Consider the following 21,587-nt stretch of genomic DNA (forward strand, 5'->3'; position numbering starts at 1 on the left):
GGTGTCCCCTGGTGTCCCCTGGTGCCCCCTCAGACTCGATTTTTTGTACTTTGTCGCGTCGTTTGATGGTGGGTGCTGTGATTACGTGCGTCTCTCTCTCCCCCTCTCTGCTCAGGGCACCAGCGGCAGCCAGTGTCCAATATCTCCTTCAGTGAGGCATGTGGGTTCCCAGACCGAAGCCCACGAGACCAGAACGGTCGGCACCCAGCTGTCCATGAAAACGCTGCAGAACGCATCCAGGAACACAGGTCTGTCGTGGTCCGACCTCTGACCTCTGACCTCTGACCTCTGACCTCCAGCCGTTCACTCCTCTGATTGGTCCACTCACCTCTGCTTATGTGTCTTGAAGGGACTCAGGCCAAAGTGGCCAGCAGAGATTGTGGGGTCTGCACCCTCACCTTCCCCTTGGACAGTCCGCTGTTGTTCCTGCAACCGACGGTGGTGGAGAGACGACCCAAGAGGCCTCGACTCAGCCGCTCAGATGAGTGTGAAGGTCCGTCAGCATGCAGCGCGTCGAAGAAGGCTCAAGGGGTGGAGGACTCGACGTAACGCTGACGCGTGGAGAGCTGCCCCTTCACCGTGTCCACGTCTGTAACATCCCAACATGAGCAGAGGACGGTCGTCGTTCCAGGAAGAGGACGTGTTTGTGGTCAGATGTCCTTTGTTTTTGTTTTGGTCGTCTGTAGTTTTACCGTTGCATCATTTTAGTCGACATGACCGGGGACAAGTTGTTGGTCAAGGACGACTCGAATGGGTTCTTCCACTCGGCCATTCCAGCTCAGACTTGTTCTCCTCCATTACATCACTTCCTCCTCCACGGCTGCGTCGGCATTTTGTATGTGACACAAAGACACCAGGAGACAAAGACACCAAACTGACCACCATGGTGGACACGATGGTCCAAACTGACCACCATGGTGGACACGGTGGTCCAAACTGACCACCATGGTGGACACGATGGTCCAAACTGTCCCCCATGGGGGACACGATGGTCCAAACTGACCACCATGGTGGACACGATGGTCCAAACTGACCACCATGGTGGACACGATGGTCCAAACTGTCCACCATGGTGGACACGATGGTCCAAACTGACCACCATGGTGGACACGATGGTCCAAACTGTCCCCCATGGTGGACACGATGGTCCAAACTGTCCACCATGGTGGACACGATGGTCCAAACTGTCCACCATGGTGGACACGATGGTCCAAACTGACCACCATGGTGGACACGATGGTCCAAACTGTCCACCATGGTGGACAGGATGGTCCAAACTGACCACCATGGTGGACACGATGGTCCAAACTGTCCACCATGGTGGACACGATGGTCCAAACTGTCCACCATGTCAGCAGGTGTGATGTTGTCGTCTTGTTCATCCACAGATGTGGTCGTGTTGTAATAAAACAACGATGGAATCAGACAAATCCACGATGACGCCGATGAGATATTTCATATATGTTCAACGCCCCTGTTTTTAAAGGATGTGAGGCTGACGAGGGCAGTTAAAGGAGCAGTCCTCTGATTTCTTGCCGGGTGAGGTTGAAGACTTCTCCAGATCCTAATTCGTTTACTCCAACGAGGGTTTATTCTAGGACACCACTGATTTGCCCTCTGTCTTCTCCGCTGTGTTTAACCAACCTGTGATGAAAACGGACCCGTCACCAGGAGTCGTCCAGGAGTGGTTATCACCACGTCAACAGGAGCCCTGATCCCAACAGGACCTGTTGATTGATTCAGTAACAAACGGGCTGACGTCGGGCGGTGACTCTGTCTGGAGCGGCAGTAGAAGCCCTTGGCGACGGGGGCCGACATGTACCTGAATGATCCCAGGACTGTTTGTCATTGACGTTGTCTGTCCTCACATGTCCATCAGTCAATGTGAACACGCTCCATGTCTGAGCCCCTCCCCTTGTCGGCCATCATGACGACGAGTCTGTGTGGGCGCACCAACACCACAGTACTGTACGACACTATTTTCAGTCAGACCTTTAGAGCCCGTAAAGGGTGTGGGGGGGTGACCAGCACACACACTGATGTCCACAGACACTTAATGCAAACAGGGATGTGGGTGTTTCAACTGGCCACTAGGGGGTGCTTGTGCAACAACCTCAGACGTTTTAATGTAGACGAATTGATCTCAGAGTTCCTAGCAGCTCCAACCGTATGTGACACTCTGTGATGAAGGTACAGACGGGTCCTGGAGTGATGACAACAATGATCTGGATCCATCCAGATTTCTATCTGTATCTTTCTTTTATTTTTTATCATTTTCTTCTTCTCTGTCTATATTTTCTATGTCACTGCTAACTACTTCATAAACTCATTTTACCTCTGACAGTCCCGTCGTGTAGATTTTATTTGGTTGAGCACCCACATCAGGTGCGTATCTACTGATCCCAGCATCTACTTTTAGGAGGTCCTCCACGGTTGCATTCCTACCTTTTCCTTGAGTCCTTCCCCTCTCTGGGTGGGACGAACGAGGAGGACGTCATGGAACTGGCTGAGTCATGCTGTCATCTTCCTTCAGTGGACTGAGTTTGTTGTGTAACTTCAGTCGGGTGTGTCTCCATCGTTCCAACAGTCTTTGATGAGTGACACATCCCAACTGTCCAAATGACCAGGACCACCTAGAGGAATGGACAGATGAGAGAGGGGAGGGCACGGGAACGCTTCATGTAGGCGTGTATCCATAGCAACGTCAGTGACACACCCACATGTCAGACCACTGTCCCTGCCACGGTCTGACCGACAACGTGTCTGTGGGAGGACGTTCTGTCTCAGATGTTCAACAACAACGTGAAAACACCATCTGAGCGTTCTCCAGGACGAGCACACGTAGGTGTGGAAGGGGTTTCACAATGGAACCCCCACCACCACATGAGAGAGTTTTTCCCTCCTCCAACATTTTCACGCCGGCAGATCGGAGCTGCGTCGTGTGTTTGTTACTACGTCAGTGACGACACAGCCCAGGACCCAAAAAGGACAAATAGAACACGAGGAAAGAAAACGTCTGGTTCAGAGAACTGGTCCCGCTCCGATGAGTGACGGTGACACACACACACACACACACACACACACACTCTGCTCCCACCAGACAACAAGAGCACAAAGTCCCAGAGCCAGAAGTGATGTCGTCCATGTGTTTATGGACAGGATGCAGGCTGACGGACCAGAACAGAATCATCTCACAGCAGTTGACTCTGGTGCTCTGACAGCCTCCCCCCCCCCCCCCCGAACCACAAAGGGAAATGAAAACGGTCACATGACAGACGTCTGTGGTCCATTGTGACAGGACGATTCATTCGTGTGTGTGTGTGTGTGTGTGTGACTTTAAGTCAGCCGATCAGCCCCGCCCCTTCCAACAGGGAGTGTGACGCCCCCTCACCGTTTAACTTCAGACAGGACAATTATTGACCTCGTCAGTCGACAATCCCCCATCATCATCACTGACCGACTGCCGGGGACGTTTGGACAGACAAATGGACAGATGACATCACACCGACCGGCCTTCTTCCCTCATCAAGCCCCCCCACACAGAGAGAGACTCATGAGGACACACACACCTTCTCTGTGCGGGTCTGAACTCCACCTGGTCAGGATGCTGCCAGACTCTGAGGGGCTGCGGATACGAACGGGGGCAGAGAGAAGACGTCACGTCAGGTCCCCTTTTATTTGTACTCTGTGGACAAATCCTCCTGGATCTTTCTGTGTGACGTTTTCATGCTCTCCAGGGCCCCCGACACTGGATGGGACAGGTCCACTCACCCAGGTGTACCTCCAAACCGTCCTGACCCATCACCCCCCCACATGTATTTCATGGCCATGTCCAGGCTGTGCGAGCCGCTGACACGTCCCCAATGGCGTCCGTGAAGTTGACCACCCATCTGTAGGACGGTTCTGGGCCGGGTCAGTGATCTGTTTGAGACACAACAGACACACACACACAACAGACACACAACAGACAACTGTGGATGTCTGACGTCACATCCAGCACGTGTCCATGGTGACACGTTGACCTGTTGGCGTCCATCTTCACCTGCCTCCGGTAGTAAACAGAACACAAGAATGTCATGGAGGGAGGGGACAGCATCAGAACACATCCAACTAACAAAAGGGAGCTGCTTCAGACGGTGAATATACCTCCATCAGTATATTCACTGTCTTCTATATTACTTCCTTCAGTATATTCAGTATATTCACCATCTTCTATATTACTTCCTTCAGTATATTCACCATCTTCTATATTACTTCCTTCAGTATATTCACCATCTCACCTCTTTTCATAATAAAAGCATGAGACCGTACCGTTGTCCATGAAATCCATAAATCCTGAAAACGGAAAACGTGAACATTGACACCTCAGATATCCGACAACAATGGTTTTCCATTCTTTTTTAGCTTTATCTAGAACAGAGAACAACACCCATACGGTTATTATTATTATTATTATTATTATACACACACACTTTACAAACCGCAGTGCTGCATTAATAATGTCTGATTCACTCGTCTTTTCTAACGTTGTCATGTCAATCCTTGGTGTTTTTTATCATGTATGCACTATTTTTTGTTAATCTTGTAAATACTGGCAGCAGCGGCTGGAAAACATTCGGTCTGACCTTTGCTCCCGCCCCAGCAGTCATCTTTGGTCCCACTGGCTCGCTGCAGCACGTCCACGGAGCGCTGAGCGATGTGGGACGTGTTTTCAAACACTCTCTTCCACATGTGCAGTATGTGGGACATGTAGAAGACCAGAAAGCCTCCAAATGACGTGTGCAGACGTAACCCTTGACCTCAGGGGGCGACAGGCAGACAGGTTGTGTGTCTGTGTTAGTGAGAGTCAAGTTCAACAGAAGGGTGTCTTGTGTGTCTAAACGTCAGCGAGAAGAACGACAAACCGCCATCGTTTATGTCCGTTTTATTTAAAAAGAGTTCATCTCTTCTGAACCTCCATCTAAAGAACCAAACAACTCAAGTTACCATGTTGAACAAGGATTTAATACTTTGATTATTAAGCATTCATACAAAATTATTGGAACGAGACCGTTTCCTGACAGCAAATTCAACAGAAGCTTCTAGAAAACATACAAATCCAAATCGGCTTCGTTGTTGTCGGTTACCGACATATTCAAATGGACTTTTTATCAATTAACAGATGAAATGACGGTATTGTCAGCGTGTCGTCGACCTTTAACAGATGTGGGGGAGGAAGTCAGGATTCCTACAGGAATGGGGGGAGGATGAGGGATCATCTGCATCACCTGGAACCTTGTGAGATGTGTGTGTGATCCCAGTGAAGATCTAGTCTCCTACAGTAACATGGGACTAGTGATTCAGTCATCTCTGCCACGTCGTCATGAGAATGAAAGAAGACAAGACAGCTGCTTAACATGACAGTCACAAGAAAAAACATGTGATCCCACTGGGATGATGAGTGGAACTCCAACCAGGTGAACAGAAACCAATCAACAACGGACAATCATCTGCTTTCGTGGGGTACAGCTCCTCCTCTGACATCCCTGAGGAGGGAATGAGATGCATCAAGGAACGGTGGTTTCAGGACACAGACCTGTGCTCATCGCCCCCTGAAGTAGTACAAGGAAATGATTGTACAACTGCATGGAAACAGAAACAGAACACTGAGCTCCCACTGGGTTTGAACTGGCAGCTGATTGAAATATAATCTCTTAATTAAAAAAGAACACTGAGCAAAGTTCTGAAAAATACATTTTGAAATCAAACAAATTCCATTTGGTCCGTTCTGCAAGTGCCAAACATGGGTGAGAAGACAATAAAAACAAAAGGTACCTGCAGGAACTAAAGCTCTCGTACCAACACTGGACAGCACCACAAATAATTCATGTCGGCTCCTTGAACAGACGATCGAAGCTCTAAAAACGTGAACAGAAAACCTTGGAGGGCACTTTGGGAGCTGGAGCCTCCTCATTCACCTTCCTTCTTCTCGCTGAGGCTGAAGACGGGAGGTGTCCGTCCATGTGAGTGTCTGTAAGGCACGCTGAGGTCCACCAGGTCCATGGACGGCTGAACGCCGACCACAGGCAGACACGTGTCGCTCCCGTCGCAGACGGACGGCGGCGCCGGGGTTCGACAGGCTCGGCCCCGGTCGGACGAGTTCAGGCGTAGAACTCTCTGGTGGGTGCTGTGCGATAGGCTGTGGTGGTGAGTTTGGTGTCTCCCAGGTCATAGCTCCCCTCGTCCTTCTTCTTCATCCGGTAGGCGAGGAAGAGGAGGAGCAACGAGGCACAGAGGACGCCGACCACCGCGCACCGCTACCACGGCTGCAGAGGGAAGGAGACACAGGTCACAGTCACCGAGTGAAGGAACGAGCCGCCAGTCTGCGTGGGTTCTCTCCAGGTACTCCGGCTCCTCCCACCTCCTAAAGCATGCTGAGGTTAGTCGGAGGTGTGAACGGTCCAGGTTGAACCTTGACCTTCACCCGTTGACAGCCGAGACCCGTAACCGGAGCAACGGGAGACGATGGATGGATGGATGAATGAGTGGATGGATGAGTGGATGAATGAGTAGATGGATGGATGAATGAATGAGTGGATGGATGAATGAATGAATGGATGGATGGATGGATGGATGGATGAATGAGTGGATGGATGGATGAATGAGTGGATGGATGGATGAGTGGATGAATGAATGGATGGATGGATGAATGAGTGGATGGATGGATGAATGAATGAATGAGTGGATGGATTGATGGATGGTTGAATGAGTGGATGGATGGATGAGTGGATGGATGGATGAATGAGTGGATGGATGGATGAATGAGTGGATGGATGGATGAGTGGATGAATGAATGGATGGATGGATGAATGAGTGGATGGATGGATGAATGAATGAATGAGTGGATGGATTGATGGATGGTTGAATGAGTGGATGGATGGATGAGTGGATGGATGGATGAATGAATGAGTGGATGGATGGATGCTGTTGTGGACTGCTGCTGACTGTTGTTGATTGTTGCGACTGTTACGACTGTTGCTGACTGCTGTAGACTGTTGCTGATTGCTGTTGACTGCTGGTGACTGTTGCTGACTGTTGTTGATTGTTGCGACTTTTGCTGACTGCTGCTGACTGCTGTTGACTGCTGTTGACTGCTGCTGACTGCTGTTGACTGCTGTTGACTGTTGCTGATTGCTGTTGACTGTTGCTGGTGGTTGTTGCTGACTGCTGGTGACTGTTGCTGACTGCTGGTGACTGCTGTTGACTGCTGTTGACTGCTGGTGACTGTTGCTGACTGCTGTTGGTTGTTGCTGACTGCTGTTGACTGTTGCTGACTGTTGTTGACTGTTGCTGACTGTTGTTGACTGTTGCTGACTGCTGCTGATTGTTGCTGACTGCTGCTGACTGTTGCTGACTGTTGCTGACTGTTGCTGACTGTTGCTGACTGTTGCTGACTGCTGCTGACTGCTGTTGACTGTTGCTGACTGCTGCTGACTGCTGCTGACTGCTGCTGACTGCTGTTGACTGTTGCTGACTGCTGTTGACTGTTGCTGACTGTTGCTGACTGTTGCTGACTGTTGGGACTGTTGCTGACTGTTGCTGACTGTTGTTGATTGTTGGGACTGTTGCTGACTGCTGATGACTGTTGGGACTGTTGCTGACTGTTGTTGATTGTTGCGACTGTTGTTGACTGTTGTTGACTGCTGATGACTGCTGTTGACTGTTGCTGACTGCTGCTGACTGTTGCTGACTGTTGTTGATTGTTGCGACTGCTGGTGACTGTTGCTGACTGTTGCTGACTGTTGCTGACTGCTGGTGACTGCTGGTGACTGTTGCTGACTGCTGGTGACTGTTGCTGACTGCTGGTGACTGTTGCTGACTGCTGGTGACTGCTGCTGACTGTTGCTGACTGCTGGTGACTGCTGGTGACTGCTGGTGACTGTTGCTGACTGCTGGTGACTGTTGCTGACTGCTGGTGACTGCTGGTGACTGCTGGTGACTGCTGTTGGTTGTTGCTGACTGCTGTTGGTTGTTGCTGACTGCTGTTGGTTGTTGCTGACTGCTGTTGGTTGTTGCTGACTGTTGCTGACTGTTGCTGACTGTTGGCGACTGTTGGCGACTGTTGGCGACTGTTGGCGACTGTTGGCGACTGTTGGCGACTGTTGGCGACTGTTGGCGACTGTTGTTGACTGTTGCTGACTGTTGCTGACTGTTGTCAGCGTCAGTCTGCGTTGAATCCCTCTTCTTGTCTCTTCTGTCTCATTCTAGCGAGGGGACCCTGTCCCCGTACCGTCGTCTTTGTCTTTTAGTCCTCCGTCACATGTCGCCAGTCTGCGTGGGTTCTCTCCAGGTACTCCGGCTCCCTCCCACCTCCTAAAGCATGCTGAGGTTAGTCGGAGGTGTGAACGGTCCAGGTTGCTGTTGGTTGTTGCTGACTGCTGTTGGTTGTTGCTGACTGTTGCTGACTGTTGCTGACTGTTGGCGACTGTTGGCGACTGTTGGCGACTGTTGGCGACTGTTGGCGACTGTTGGCGACTGTTGTTGACTGTTGTTGACTGTTGCTGACTGTTGCTGACTGTTGTCAGCGTCAGTCTGCGTTGAATCCCTCTTCTTGTCTCTGTCTCATTCTAGCGAGGGGACCCTGTCCCCGTACCGTCGTCTTTGTCTTTTAGTCTCCGTCACATGTCGCCCCCGCTGTGTGACCTCGGTGGGTCTTCGGTCAGACGACGTGTCCTTACCTGCCAGCACCTCCGTCCTCTCCCACAGGTTCTCCGAGGTGACGTCACCACCGGCGTCCACGTCAAACATTCTGCTGCCTTCTCCGTTGTCGGTTAGATCGTCCGCCCCCTCCCTGACGAGGACTTGGGTCTCCGCCGTCTTGGGTCGTGGACTCGTCCCTCCCGTCTGGACCGGTGCTGGTTTCGGAGGTGGACATGCTGGTGGAGGTAGGAGGGGGTCTGATGTGTGAACCCGTCAGCTGTTGGGACGACATCTGGCACCTGGAGGGTCAGAGGTTTAAAAATCACTTCACACCATCATGGTGGGGGGGTGACATCTGAAAATCAGCGTCCCTACCCCCTCCTTGCCAGGGGTCCCTCAGTGGACATGAGCGGTGTGGGGGGCTGTGTTTGGATTCCAGTCTGCCGTTGGCCGTGGGTCCAGGGTTCCAGGTCCAGGAGGATCTTCTCTGCTCTTGGAGAAGTTGACGAATCTCCTGAATGTCTCCTCTTCATCACTGAAAACTGACGACACGTTCAAGTCAGACAGGAACACCTCCAAGGGTCCACAGGTGACACAACATGTAGGACACTAGTATGTTGTGTCCTACATGTGCTATGGGAACATCTGACCCAACCAATTAGACTGAAAGGAACAGAACATCTGGGGCCAGACACCCCCACCTCTGTCCACTGGGGGGCCAGACACAGATAATGGGAATGAGAGACAGAGACAGACAGACAGTCAGATGAGAGACAGAGACAGACAGACAGATGATAGACAGAGAGACAGACAGACAGACGATAGACAGAGACAGATGATAGACAGAGACAGACAGACAGACAGATGATAGACAGAGACAGACAGACAGACGATAGACAGAGAGACAGACAGACAGACGATAGACAAAGACAGATGATAGACAGAGACAGACAGACAGACAGATGATAGACAGAGACAGACAGACAGGACAGATGATAGACAGAGACAGACAGACAGACGATAGACAGAGAGACAGAGAGACAGACAGACAGACGATAGACAAAGACAGATGATAGACAGAGACAGACAGACAGACAGATGATAGACAGAGACAGACAGACAGACGATAGACAGAGAGACAGACAGACAGACGATAGACAGAGACAGACAGACGATAGACAGAGACAGACAGACAGACAGACGATAGACAGAGACAGACAGACGATAGACAGAGACAGACAGACAGACAGACAGATGATAGACAGAGACAGACAGACAGATGATAGACAGAGAGACAGACAGACAGACGATAGACAGAGACAGACAGACAGATGATAGACAGAGACAGACAGACAGATGATAGACAGAGAGACAGACAGATGAGAGACAGAGACAGACAGACGATAGACAGACAGACAGATGATAGACAGAGACAGAGAGACAGACAGATGATAGACAGATACAGACAGACAGACAGATGATAGACAGATACAGACAGACAGACAGATGATAGACAGATACAGACAGACAGACACACACACACACACACACACACAAACACGCACACGTTAAGTCTGATGCTGGACAGACGTTCCTGGTTGTGTTGTGGATGATGTAATTGACAGTAAATAAACAGAAGTGTTTATGTCCTCCTGTAAACACGTTTGTTTGTGTTTGTTTTATTTGTGTGTGTGTGTGTGTCTCCTCACCGTAGTCTCCAGATCCAGAACCGGAGCCCACGTCTTCCCCGTCTTCATCGTCCACAGGAAGGTCACCTGAGGTCTTTCCCTCCAGGTACAGGTCGTCTACTAGGACGGGGGGGGGACTGGGAGGAACACAACACACCTCCATCACACAGGGGATACAGACGGTCTGCTGCCTGTCAGTGAGTGTGTAAGTGTGTGTGTGTGTGTGGTGGAGGAGGAGGAGGAGAGAGAGGAGGAACAGAAGAGAAGAAGGAGAGGAGGGGAAGGGAAAGAAGGAGGGGAGGGGGGGGTGAAGAACACATGGACTCTGTGCTCTCCAGAGATGGTTTCATGTATAAAATCAGCCATGAAGCAGACAGAAGGAGCCTGATGAACACTAAACCCCTGGATGACCTTTGACCTCTGGGACGGAGACATAGGTCAAGAACCAGCACACACTCTCAGTGGATGGAACATGAAGAGGCTGCACAGGGAGGCAGGGATGAATACGGCCCATTGAGACCTGAGCTATGTCTGGTATGTCAGCGATGGCTCCGCTAACACAGGTGCTGAGGGGAGAACGGAGACCAAACACACCGAGGTTCTCTGAGGTTCTCCGAGGTTCTCTCCAGTCAGGTGAAGAAGAGACACGGGGACAGCTAACGTGAAAATAGGCCGCTCATGTGCAAATTACACGGGTTGTTTGGATGTTGTTCATCCACCTAACGTGCAAAGCGACCACATCTAGCTGACGTTAGCAAAGCTAAAACACCTAGCTAGTTGACAATCCGTTAGCTAGCGCTAAGCGCTACACCCCAGAAGGACAAAATAACCCAGGTCAGTTGCATATTACCCATTTTTCCACAACACACACACACACACACACACACACACACACACACACACACACACACACACACACACACACACACACACACACACACACACACACACACACACACACACACACACACACACACACACACACACACACACACACACACACACACACACACAGAGGAGACAGTGTTGGGGCCTTCAGACTCTAATCAAGACAGCAGATGTTGCTCTTGTAAAAACAAAGGAGACATAGAACCATAGAAACTAGAGCTGCTGCTCTCCTCCCTCTGGTCCGGTCCAGTTCATCTGGACACTGAAGGATTCCTCCAGCTGCTCTGAACATCTGGACTGAACATGGTGGGGTGGGATCATCCTGACCTGACTGCAGCGACAGACAACGGGACCAGCTCAGCTCCAACTAGACGAGCTGCTGAAACGTACATGACACAGACGACACACACCAACCTAGTGACCGAGTGGGGAAAAGTCTCCAGAACACACACGGAACCAGAGGCCATGACACAGACGGGTCCTGACCGGTCCTGACCACTGCAGACCCGTCAGCAGTATGTTACCAATAGTTCACGTCAACTATGTCTCTCTGCGGGGGCCGTCGGGGGGGGTGTTTTCAATAAATGAAGATTGGATTCTGTGACAAACACTGTAAAACACCTCCGTCTCCAAATCATACGAATGAATCCAAGCCAACAAATACCATTCCACTACAAACATGGTGGAGCAAACGGGGAGGAAGGACAGGACCAAACCTCAGTCAGCATGGCTTCATGTTGGACCGCGGTGGGAGAGTCCCTGGCAGACACACTGAGACTCAACGTCTCCCCCTGCAGGCCGGTCCTAACAGACTTAACGGACTGATGGCTCCACATAGGTCCAGAACCCGCTGGGACTCCCTCCCCGAGTCCTCCTGGTATGTGAGCTCCATAAAAATGATAATGACAGTCCTACTCTAAGACAGGTGTGGACTGGTCCACTGAGACTCACTGGGACTCACTGGGACACACTGGGACACACTGGGACACACTGGGACACACTGGGACTCACTGAGACTCACTGAGACTCACTGAGACTCACTGGGACTCACCTATCCACAGGTGACAAGCATCATGGTGGGATGGTCCTCCAACAGTCACCTGAACAGATGTTTGGGATGTAGACTGGGGGGACAGAGACGGACACCTACGGGCAGAGGACAGCGTCCCTCTGAGGACAACCACTCTGAATGGAACCCTGTAGACCAGGGGTGTCAAACTGGAGGACCGGGGATCTGACAACCTGGAGGACTGGGGTCTGACACCCTGTAGACCAGGGGTGTCAAACTGCTTTCCTCCAAGTTTCAGGCGTCCCCCCTGCTCCTACCTCACCTGAGTCAGTCTCTGTGAAGTTCTGCTGATTGAATCAGGCCTGTAGGAGCAGGGGGGACATCTACAACTAACCAGCTGGCCCTGGAGGACCGGGGTCTGACACCCTGGAGGACCGGGATCTGACAACCTGGAGGACCGGGATCTGACAACCTGGAGGACCGGGATCTGACAACCTGGAGGACCGGGATCTGACAACCTGTAGACCTTGTTCCAATTGGGACAAGTCAGTAGAATATCATCGTTGTCATGTGATTCAGGGACAACGACATTGGCCTTTTGAGTAGTTCTTCATCTGTAAAGACTCTCCGAATGTTCTGGACACGACCCGGAGACGGATTAGTCGACAGATAACACATCTCCTATCTCGGTGATCCGACTACCTGTTGAGTCGACTAATGAACAGCTGGATTCACAGCTGGATTCACAGCTGGACTTCTTCTCCTCCGACTGCCCGACGTGGAGTTACTGGACCAGAGGCTGAGAGAAGGAACCCTCAGATGACACAGAGAGACCCACACAGCACCCGAACGTTACTCACCTTGTCCCCGAAGGAGCCCGTCGCTAGCCCCGACGAGGAGCAGACACCACACGCTCCTCATCTTCTCCAACATGGGCGTAGAGGGGGAACAAAGGCAGCTCGGCGCCTCTCCGCTGCTGGCCAGACGAGCTGCTACTTGTCCGCGGTGGAAAACTTGTTTGGAAAACGTAGCGTGGCCCCCGTAATGACGTCAGCTCGGCGTGACGCCGAATGACGCGACAGCCGTGGGCGTGGCTACCTGGGATGACGCCCACTCGGCTGGAGACGATGGTAGTTAGTTAAGTGTGTTCAGGGATACTGTGAAAGATGGTAATCGGTGGAAATAAGTGGTCATGCTTTCCTTTTCAATACTTTATATCTATCACATTTAATTTTAAATATGTGTGTATACATATATATATTTTTTCTTGGATTTCAGAAATATTTTAATTTCGTGTCTTGACCCAATGAATGTCTGGAAATGAAGGTTTTTCATTCATTTCTCACATTTGAATTGTAATTGCAAAGAGAGAAACCACAGTCTTGTTTTAAATGTCAGAGGGAAATGACCGATGAGTTGGCTTTCAGCGCCCCCTGGTGTCGACCTGAACATCCAGACACATCCCGTGTCCTACATCAGCCGTGTCTTTGTATGATGAACTCCACAGCTTTGGTTAACATTTGTAAGTACGTGTATTTAGGTGACCTTTGACTTTTAAAAGCTTCCTGGTCATCAGTGTCAGAAACACCTGATTGGACCAACAATAGAGTAAAACGTGGAAAACTCAGGAAGTGGGTTAAAATAAACACTGACACAGTGATTTGTTTTTTTGTATTGAAAATCCAAAATACAACAAGAACGCAACGTTATCATTGTTTAAGTCAAAACAATGACTGAGTTCTGACCCCTCAAAGGAATGTGACACACAAAATGGTGTGTGTCAGAACGGAGACACAATACAGACACACACATTAAATAGACTTTCAATGATACACAGGAATCCTTATTGTCATCATGACACGGACACACCTGGACAATTCTTACTTCAATATTACATTGTGTATTCATTAAATGAAAGGAGACTATGTTTACTGGATCTATAGGTTTGTTTAAATTAACCCTGATGCCTCGAACACTCCTTTTACACAGTGAAATGACATGAGTCTGATCCGTTTCACTTCCAGTGCTCCTCTCTGTCCACTGCTGTCCAACCAGTGAAGACACACAGATTCCCACCGTCTGCAGAACCCTCTCATCAAGAGCTGAAATGACCACAACACACAGCTCCTTCCCCAGTTAAGAAGAGTCCAGGAGCTCCTCAGTAAAACCATCGACGTACAGTCTGGACGATTGTACACAACACCTGTGACTGGTCACAAGTCACAGGTCATCTGAGTCCAGTCTTCACGTCTGAGGCTTTCAGGCTCCTCTTCCAGACTGGAGGGATCTGGACGAAGGAGGAGAAGATCGACCCATTAGTTCACTGCACACAGTGTAAACACACACACACACACACACACACAGAACACCACTGGTGTTTATTACTCGTTGGGTGACTGAAGGCTCCAGATGTCGACCCAGAAACGACAGCAGTCGCCTCCATATCAGCCCACTGCCCAGGAACATGAATCCTGTTACCAGCCAGAAGACACGGGGGGTCCTGGGGATGAACACACACACCCACAGGACTTTTAATAAGAATGATAAATGTCCCAGATGTGATGAAGGAAGGATGGTCGTGTCACCTCTTCGAGGGAGGACTCCAAATTCATGCCGAAGGGCCACACCGATGAGACCAAAGAGTGAGAGGGAGAAGGTTCCCATGGTCAGCTGCAAGTTCAAACGCATCATCACATTTCGATGGCTGGAAGACAGACGGCACAGGTGACACGTTAGGTGACTGTTAACGGACTTCAGGGTGTTGGCGAGGGTCAGCGTTCATTCATTCATCCATTCATTCATTCATTCATTCATTGGTAGACGGTAGTCTGGGTCCACTCTGGAGCCTTCATCACCATCAGTCCTTTTCAGACGAAACAAGGTAAAGAGGTGGAAACAATAGATACTACAAGTATAGAATAAAGACAGCAGACCACGTACCTGTCCAGATTGATGAAGATGACGCTCTCAGAGTCGTCGATCAGCCCCCTTCAGCTCTCTGGCCTTGTTCCCCAGCTCCTCGGCCTGGGGACACACATAGACTTCAGTTGTGACCAGCCAACGGGGGCCACGACATGATGGACATTGACTTTAATATCAGAAGGAGAGGGACACTTGATGAGTATCCTTGAACCCAGGCTATCTCCAGGATTCGTTTCTTGACAACATCAACCTTCACGTTTGAGACCAGACGTGATTCAGTGACTCTTTGAGTGGTGGGAGGGAGACGTCTCATGTCCTCTGACCTACCTGCATGTAGTAGTTCTCCAGTAACAGCTCCATCTCCTCAGCGTGGTCAATGCCCAAACTGCTCTCCTCACTGTGGACCGGAGGCACACGCACTTACAAACAGTACAAACGACAACGACAACGACTGACGACCAGTGTTGTCTGATAACAACGATCCAGTCAAGTCATCCTGTGTGTTCTCTGTAACGTTTTCTTTTCACAAAATTAAACTGTTCACACGGACAGTAACATTTCATGTCTCTTTCTTTGACATTGCCTCCAGTGTACTTGCTCCGGTCACAGGGACAGATTCCAAACAAACCTGTCCTCTGTCTGCAGTCAGGTCCGTTCCAGAGAGCAGAACCGAGTTACTGATCAACTGAATCCAAACAGTCAGTTTACAACGAAAATACAGCTGAAAAATCATCTCAGGTTGAAGCTGCTCTGTGGCCCGGGCCCCTGCTGTGACCTGTGACCTGTGACCTGTGTGACATACAAAACTCTGGGGTCCGTCCACTTGGTGAGACACAACTCTTCGATGATCTCCTCCTCATCCAGAATCTTCAGTAAAGACTCCTTGAACACCTTGATGTCTGTCTCCAGCTCTGATAAACTGCAGACGAAGCAGACACCGGTGGATCAGCCCGCTGCATCGGACCACCCCCTCCGTGTGCTGTGGGTGTCACCTCTTGCTGTTCTGCAGCAGTATGTGTAGTTTACTTCTGTCGGCAGAGAGGATCTTAGGATCGACCAGGGACTCCAACGTGTCCATGATGACTGGTTCCACCTCGTGGAGGCGGGCCTGCAGGCTGTTGACCTGGTGGTGTGAACAGACGGGGGTTAACCCGGGCTCCTGCCGTGTCTCCTGGGGCCGTCCTCACCGTGTGCTGCAGTATGACCTCCAGGGCTCGGAACTCAAAAGGCAGAGTGTGTGTTTGGGACGCCAGCTGCGGGGCCAGTTCCTGGACCAGCCAACGCTCTAAACCCACACCACGGAAGTCCAACACCAGCAGGCACCGCGGGGTCACGATGGCTTTCAGGGCCTGAGGAGACAGAGGGGGGGTTGGAGAGGTTTCAAGGAACATCGGAGTCAGCACAGAAACCAAACATTGAGGCTGCGACTGGGCTGAGACTGGAGTGAAAACATTAGACGCCACTGGTTGTGAAACAGGTCACAGGGACACGTCGATGCCGCTGCTGCTGCTGCCGCTGCTGCTGCTGCTGCTCAGTGTTTGACAGGTTCCTGTAGTTGTCTGGTGTCCACCAGCAGGAGACAAACCAGCCCTAGCAGGTCTCCACACTTCAGGTAAAGACTACAGAGCAGCACGGTGACGTGTCGTGTCACAGGAGAACATGGTATCATCTGATTTTATAATTCAATACAATTGACAGTGAAGAATTGACACGTTATTGTAAATTCAGTTTTCCTCCTCTTGTGACCTCGTCTCATGTATTTGCATACTTTGTTAACGTTCTCCATTGGACACTGCGGTCTGTTTCACTCTAGTTTAGTTTTCTACTTTCTTTATCTCCTGTTTGACATCAAAATCCTGGGTCACATGACACTGAGTACCAAAGGTCGTGTTGTCGGAACGTTCCAACTGATGTGTCTCGTCCGCTGTGACATGCAGGATGATGGCCGTGGAGCAGCTCTGGGTCTGCCTGCTGCTGACTGCTCTACTTCCCATGTCGGCCGAAGACCCAACGTGTCTGACGTCTGCGTCCAGCTGCACTGAGTGCATCCGGTCAGGCCCCCGGTGTGCTTGGTGCTCAGACCCTCGTTCTCGACTCCGCTGTCAGACCGAGAAGGTGCTGAGGAGGGCTGGCTGTCCGCAGAGTCACCTGTTCAACCCTCAGGGCAGTGTTCAGGTGGTCAGGAACGACAGCAGGTAACAGCCCAGGAACCTCCAGGTGGAGTCGAGGATCAGCTGACAGGAAGTTGTTCCCCTCCTCCATCCAAGCTGCTCATGTGAACGTTGGTTTCCAGTCACTTTGCTGAGTCATCACAGGACAGTGACAGCCCATGTTGAAGTGTTACAGACTGAAATCAGTCCTGAGCTCTTCCATATTCCTTGTCCAGCACCGATCCAGGAGAGGTCATGGATCTCCTCCTGCAGCCCCAGCAGCTGTCCCTGCGTCTGAGGCCCGGCACCAGCACGTCCTTTTCCCTGACCGTCACCGCACCGACCGACCGACCGGTGACGTTGCTGACCATGGACACCAGCCCCGTCCCGGCTGGAGTCAACTTCACCTTCAGCGGCGTCTCCAACGGAACCGTCCAACTCATACAGGTCAGAGGAATCCAGAAGGACTTCCTGTCCCCGCCTTGTCATGGAACTATCCGGACTGTTTTCTAGGGAACGGCAGAGGCCGCCCGGTGCCACACTGAGCGAGAAGAGTCCGGGCCCTGGTCTGTGCACGTGACGCCCAGAGGATCTGCACACAGCGTGACGCTGGCGCTAACACTGGAGTGTGAGTACGTCTGCCCCCTCCACCCCAGTGGAACGGTCTGCTCTACCGTCACCATGTGACCGTCTGTGGGCCTCAGGTGAGTGTGCGTGCGAGGGAGGCCGTGAGGAGAGGAGCTCGTCCTGCAGCGGCCGGGGGGCTCTGGAGTGTGGTCACTGTTGGTGCTACGAGCCCTACGTAGGCCGGCGCTGCCAGATCCATTCAGGGGACGTCTGCCGCCCGCGGCCGGACGCCCCTGTGTGCAGCGGCAGAGGGCGCTGCTTGGACGGCCAGTGTGAATGTCACCGGGGGCAAAACCCAGAGGAGAGATACAGCGGACGGTTCTGTGAGTGCAGCGACTCGGACTGTCCTGGGGAGAACCACAGGTGAGCTGACGGGTCTGAGCTGACCTGACCGGATCCACCCGGTGACACGTCTCCTCTGTCAGGGTCTGTGGGGGCCGTGGGCAGTGTGTGTGTGGGCGCTGCGTCTGTGACGACGACTGGACCGGAGACGACTGCAGCTGCTCCATGGACACGGCGTCCTGCGTGGGCCCAAACCAGCAGCTGTGCAGCGGGAGGGGGGCGTGTCAGTGTGGGGTGTGTCGATGTGAGCCGCCGTTCGCGGGCCCCACCTGTGAGAGCTGCCCCGTCTGCCCCGGTGCGTGTCAGCTGCATGTGCAGTGTGTGGAGTGTCGGGCGTTTGGAACCGGAGTGAAGAAGGACAGGTGACCCCCACCCCCCAGAGTTAATCTATGTCACAAACTGTTTGTTTCAGCTAGTTCAAAATAATACATTGTGTCTTAAATCTCATACGTCTTTGAAGTACACTATACGCTTATGTACTTACTGGTGCAGTGGGGGGCCGTGCTGTCTCCAATCAACACCTACCAGAAAAGACGTAAAAAGGAAACTCGCTGCCGACACGCTGGCTGCTGCATCCACACACAAGCACCAAACGTACCCCCAACGTCGGCATCTGAAAATGAGCTGTGGTCGTACTAGCTAACAAGCTAACATTAGCATCGGTTGAGGGTGGCCAGTGTCCGTCAATCCACTCAACTGAGTGAACATAGTACACGACATTGTCACACACTCATTCAGTGTGAACGCACCTATGTAGTTGAAGTGGAGAAGTACGTGATTTGAGACACAGCTTTACTCCTACAAGTCCAACACGGCATCAGTGACCAGTTTTCAATCAAAGTAACCAGGATAATGGACCCCCAGTCCGTCTGGGTCTCCCACTGACTGGGTCCTCTCGTTACCAGGTGTGACCAAGACTGCGGCTACCTCAACTCAACGCTGGTGGAGCGTTTAGAAGACATGCCCCCAGCAGGAGGAGCCACCCAGTACTGTCGGATGCGGAGCCACGCTGGCTCGCTGGTCCTCCACTACACGGTCACCAGGACGCCCACGGGGGTTCAGTCCACTGTGGTGAGGGCGCATCCAGGACCCCTGACCCACACAGACACATGACCGGCTCCAACCTGCCCTTTCAATGTTTGCTTACTCCTTCCTGACGCTTTTAAATGACAATAAAAGCCCATGAGAGCAGCACACCTCCATTCGTATGATGATGCAGTTGTTTCGAGCCGTCAGGCTGGTGCTGTGCTGAAAGCGCAGGTCCCTGGCCTGAACCCCCAGCTCCTGGCACAGCTCCGCTTTCTTCTTCTCTGTCAAAGGAAACGACAAAGGCTTTCACTAGAGGACCTGTGGAGAGTGAGGAGGGTCCTGTTGGGCGTGTTGATGCTGACTGGGATGGGGGTGAACAGGAGACACCCACCGTCACCAGCAGCCGACTCATTCACTCCATCACTTACCAAACGATGTCACGTTTCCCTCGTGGTCAAACTTCATCTGTCAACAATAAACTGGTTAGTTGTTTTCAGTTGACGTTAAATGCGTGTGCAGAAACTCTGGGACCTAAAGCCCCAGTCACCAACTGCCTGTGGAAAATCTCTTACCACAACAAACGCCGGAGACATGCTGGAGAGGGACGACTCTGTCGTCCTGAGGCGGACAAAGGACGCTGTCAAGAAAAGTCACATGTGAGGATCTTTGTGAGGCTGAGACCTGCTGTGAGTTCAAACGGTCCCACGATCCATTTGAGAAATGATCCAAACTTTGTCTAAAGACTTTTTATGACACTTTTATTGTGTTCACCCAGTCAGACAAACAAGAGCCCAGGTGTTTGACTGACAAACCCTCAAAAATCATTTCATTCTTGTCTGATTTCATCTTGTTTAGAGGTAAGATGATGATATTTGCACATCCATATTCACAGTGGTGGCCGAGTCGGGACGTTCCATTGTTTAAAATCGAACAGTAGTGTCTCAAAGTAGTCTAACTAACTACATTTGCTGACAAACTGCTGTCAAACTGCTTTAAAAATGACAAAACACACCAATGAACATCAGTATTATTCATTCAGACACATAATGTATAATAATACTACATGTGCAGCCTTGGTTTTTCATTCAGATGGAACTACAACTTCCTCCATAGTCCATTGTCTCCAGTCCTGAAAGCGGTTAACTTGTCATTAAATGACATGTAACTACCCCCCCCCCCCCCGTGAACGGGTCTCACCAGGCCAGGCTGCTCGTCCCTGCAGCAGGTTCCTCGTCCTCACAGGAGCCTGAGCTCCACGGAGAAGACCTGTGCCCCCCCCTGTGGTGGAGATGGCAGCCATCACTGGCCCTGCTGCTGTTAAGGCCCAGATGAGGGTCGGTGGTGGGGGGGCAGAGGATGGAGGGGCTCCTGGAAGCAGCAAGCAGCAGCAGCCTGTGGAGCTTCATCCTCACGGCTTCCAGCTGGGTTCTACTCCCACCAGGGGACTGTCGCTAGTCTCAGCCTCCATAGGGGGACAAGTTGTCAGATCCTCCTGTCACCTGAGCTGGGGGGATCCAGACTGGAACTGACGTCAGCTGGAACAAACTCTGGTGACCTCTGTCATTCCTCGGGGTCTGAACTCATGCTAACTGTGCTAAACTAGCTGCTAACTTCAACCGACGGCGAACAAACGTCAGTTCTTACTGTCAAGGTACATGGGAGACGGTCAGAAAGAAGACAGCGGCAGGAGACACTCGTCTGTCCGCCGGCTCCTTCTTCTTCTGGGGTGTGTTGGCGGAAGGAGACGGCACGTGTCTGCCCCCTACTGGTGTGGATGAGAAACCGCTGTTTGCTCATCATGAATCCAAGCGAATGTTGCTGGATGGTCAATGGTCACATGATCCTGTTGTACGTTTGACTTGATCTGAGTACAGTTTCTCCTTATTGTCATAACTGCTGATGATGATTCCATGAACGGCAGTGAACAAACCTGACATCCTTTTCTTTGCTCTGAAACATCTAAAACAAATAACAAGACATATTGTTTGCAAAACACTCAATGAACAGTTGAATCGGTTCAACAAAGACCTGCACTGACACACGACTTGTTACCAGTGTTCTTTATGTTGCCAGAACAGCAGCAGTTAATCCAATGAATGGCGAGTGAACGTGATACTGTGCTGTTCTGTCTCCATAGCAACCGTTAGATTTTATATTAATTGTTACAATGGCGATGAAAAGCAGCTGCTACATTTGAATCCGTGGTAAAAATGAACGCGTGTGCTAGAGAGCAGCTGCGTTGACGTACGTCGG

At 51.3% G+C, this 21,587-nt stretch overlaps 2 protein-coding genes across 2 annotated transcripts; both read right to left on the reverse strand.

Annotated features, from left to right (window-relative positions):
• Positions 1-6,140: 6,140 nt before the first annotated feature.
• Positions 6,141-13,197, reverse strand: LOC144742010 (syndecan-2-B-like). Its single transcript, XM_078624507.1, has 4 exons — positions 13,125-13,197; positions 10,389-10,484; positions 8,728-8,915; positions 6,141-6,296 (listed from the first exon to the last, which is right to left on the reverse strand). The coding sequence occupies exons 1-4, from the start codon at positions 13,195-13,197 to the stop codon at positions 6,141-6,143; spliced, it is 513 nt and encodes a 170-aa protein (XP_078480633.1).
• Positions 13,198-14,491: 1,294 nt separating this feature from the next.
• LOC144742011 (magnesium transporter MRS2 homolog, mitochondrial-like) lies at positions 14,492-20,634 on the reverse strand. The gene is given in 14 exon segments (XM_078624509.1): positions 14,492-14,551; positions 14,662-14,764; positions 14,851-14,882; positions 14,884-14,968; positions 15,205-15,251; positions 15,253-15,288; positions 15,514-15,583; positions 15,989-16,105; positions 16,179-16,309; positions 16,374-16,535; positions 19,503-19,615; positions 19,763-19,799; positions 19,907-19,971; positions 20,532-20,634. Coding segments are annotated over 14 exon segments (1,161 nt in total).
• Between the last annotated feature and the right edge of the window lie 953 nt (positions 20,635-21,587).

Source organism: Lampetra planeri, unplaced genomic scaffold (assembly GCF_965212315.1).
Source record: "Lampetra planeri unplaced genomic scaffold, kcLamPlan1.2.h2 scaffold_813, whole genome shotgun sequence".
In the NCBI taxonomy this organism is placed as follows: Eukaryota; Metazoa; Chordata; class Hyperoartia; order Petromyzontiformes; family Petromyzontidae; genus Lampetra; species Lampetra planeri.

Bases quoted from the DNA above. Each gene is read 5' to 3' on its own strand.
- LOC144742010 (XM_078624507.1), bottom strand. From the start codon at position 13,197: ATGTTGGAGAAGATGAGGAGCGTGTGGTGTCTGCTCCTCGTCGGGGCT. The intron at 10,485-13,124 runs GTGAGTAACGTT...CCGTCCTAGTAG, and splicing joins CGGGCTCCTTCGGGGACAAG to ACGACCTGTACCTGGAGGGA. The intron at 6,297-8,727 runs GTGCTGGCAGGT...CAGCCGTGGTAG, and splicing joins ACCTGTGGGAGAGGACGGAG to CGGTGCGCGGTGGTCGGCGT.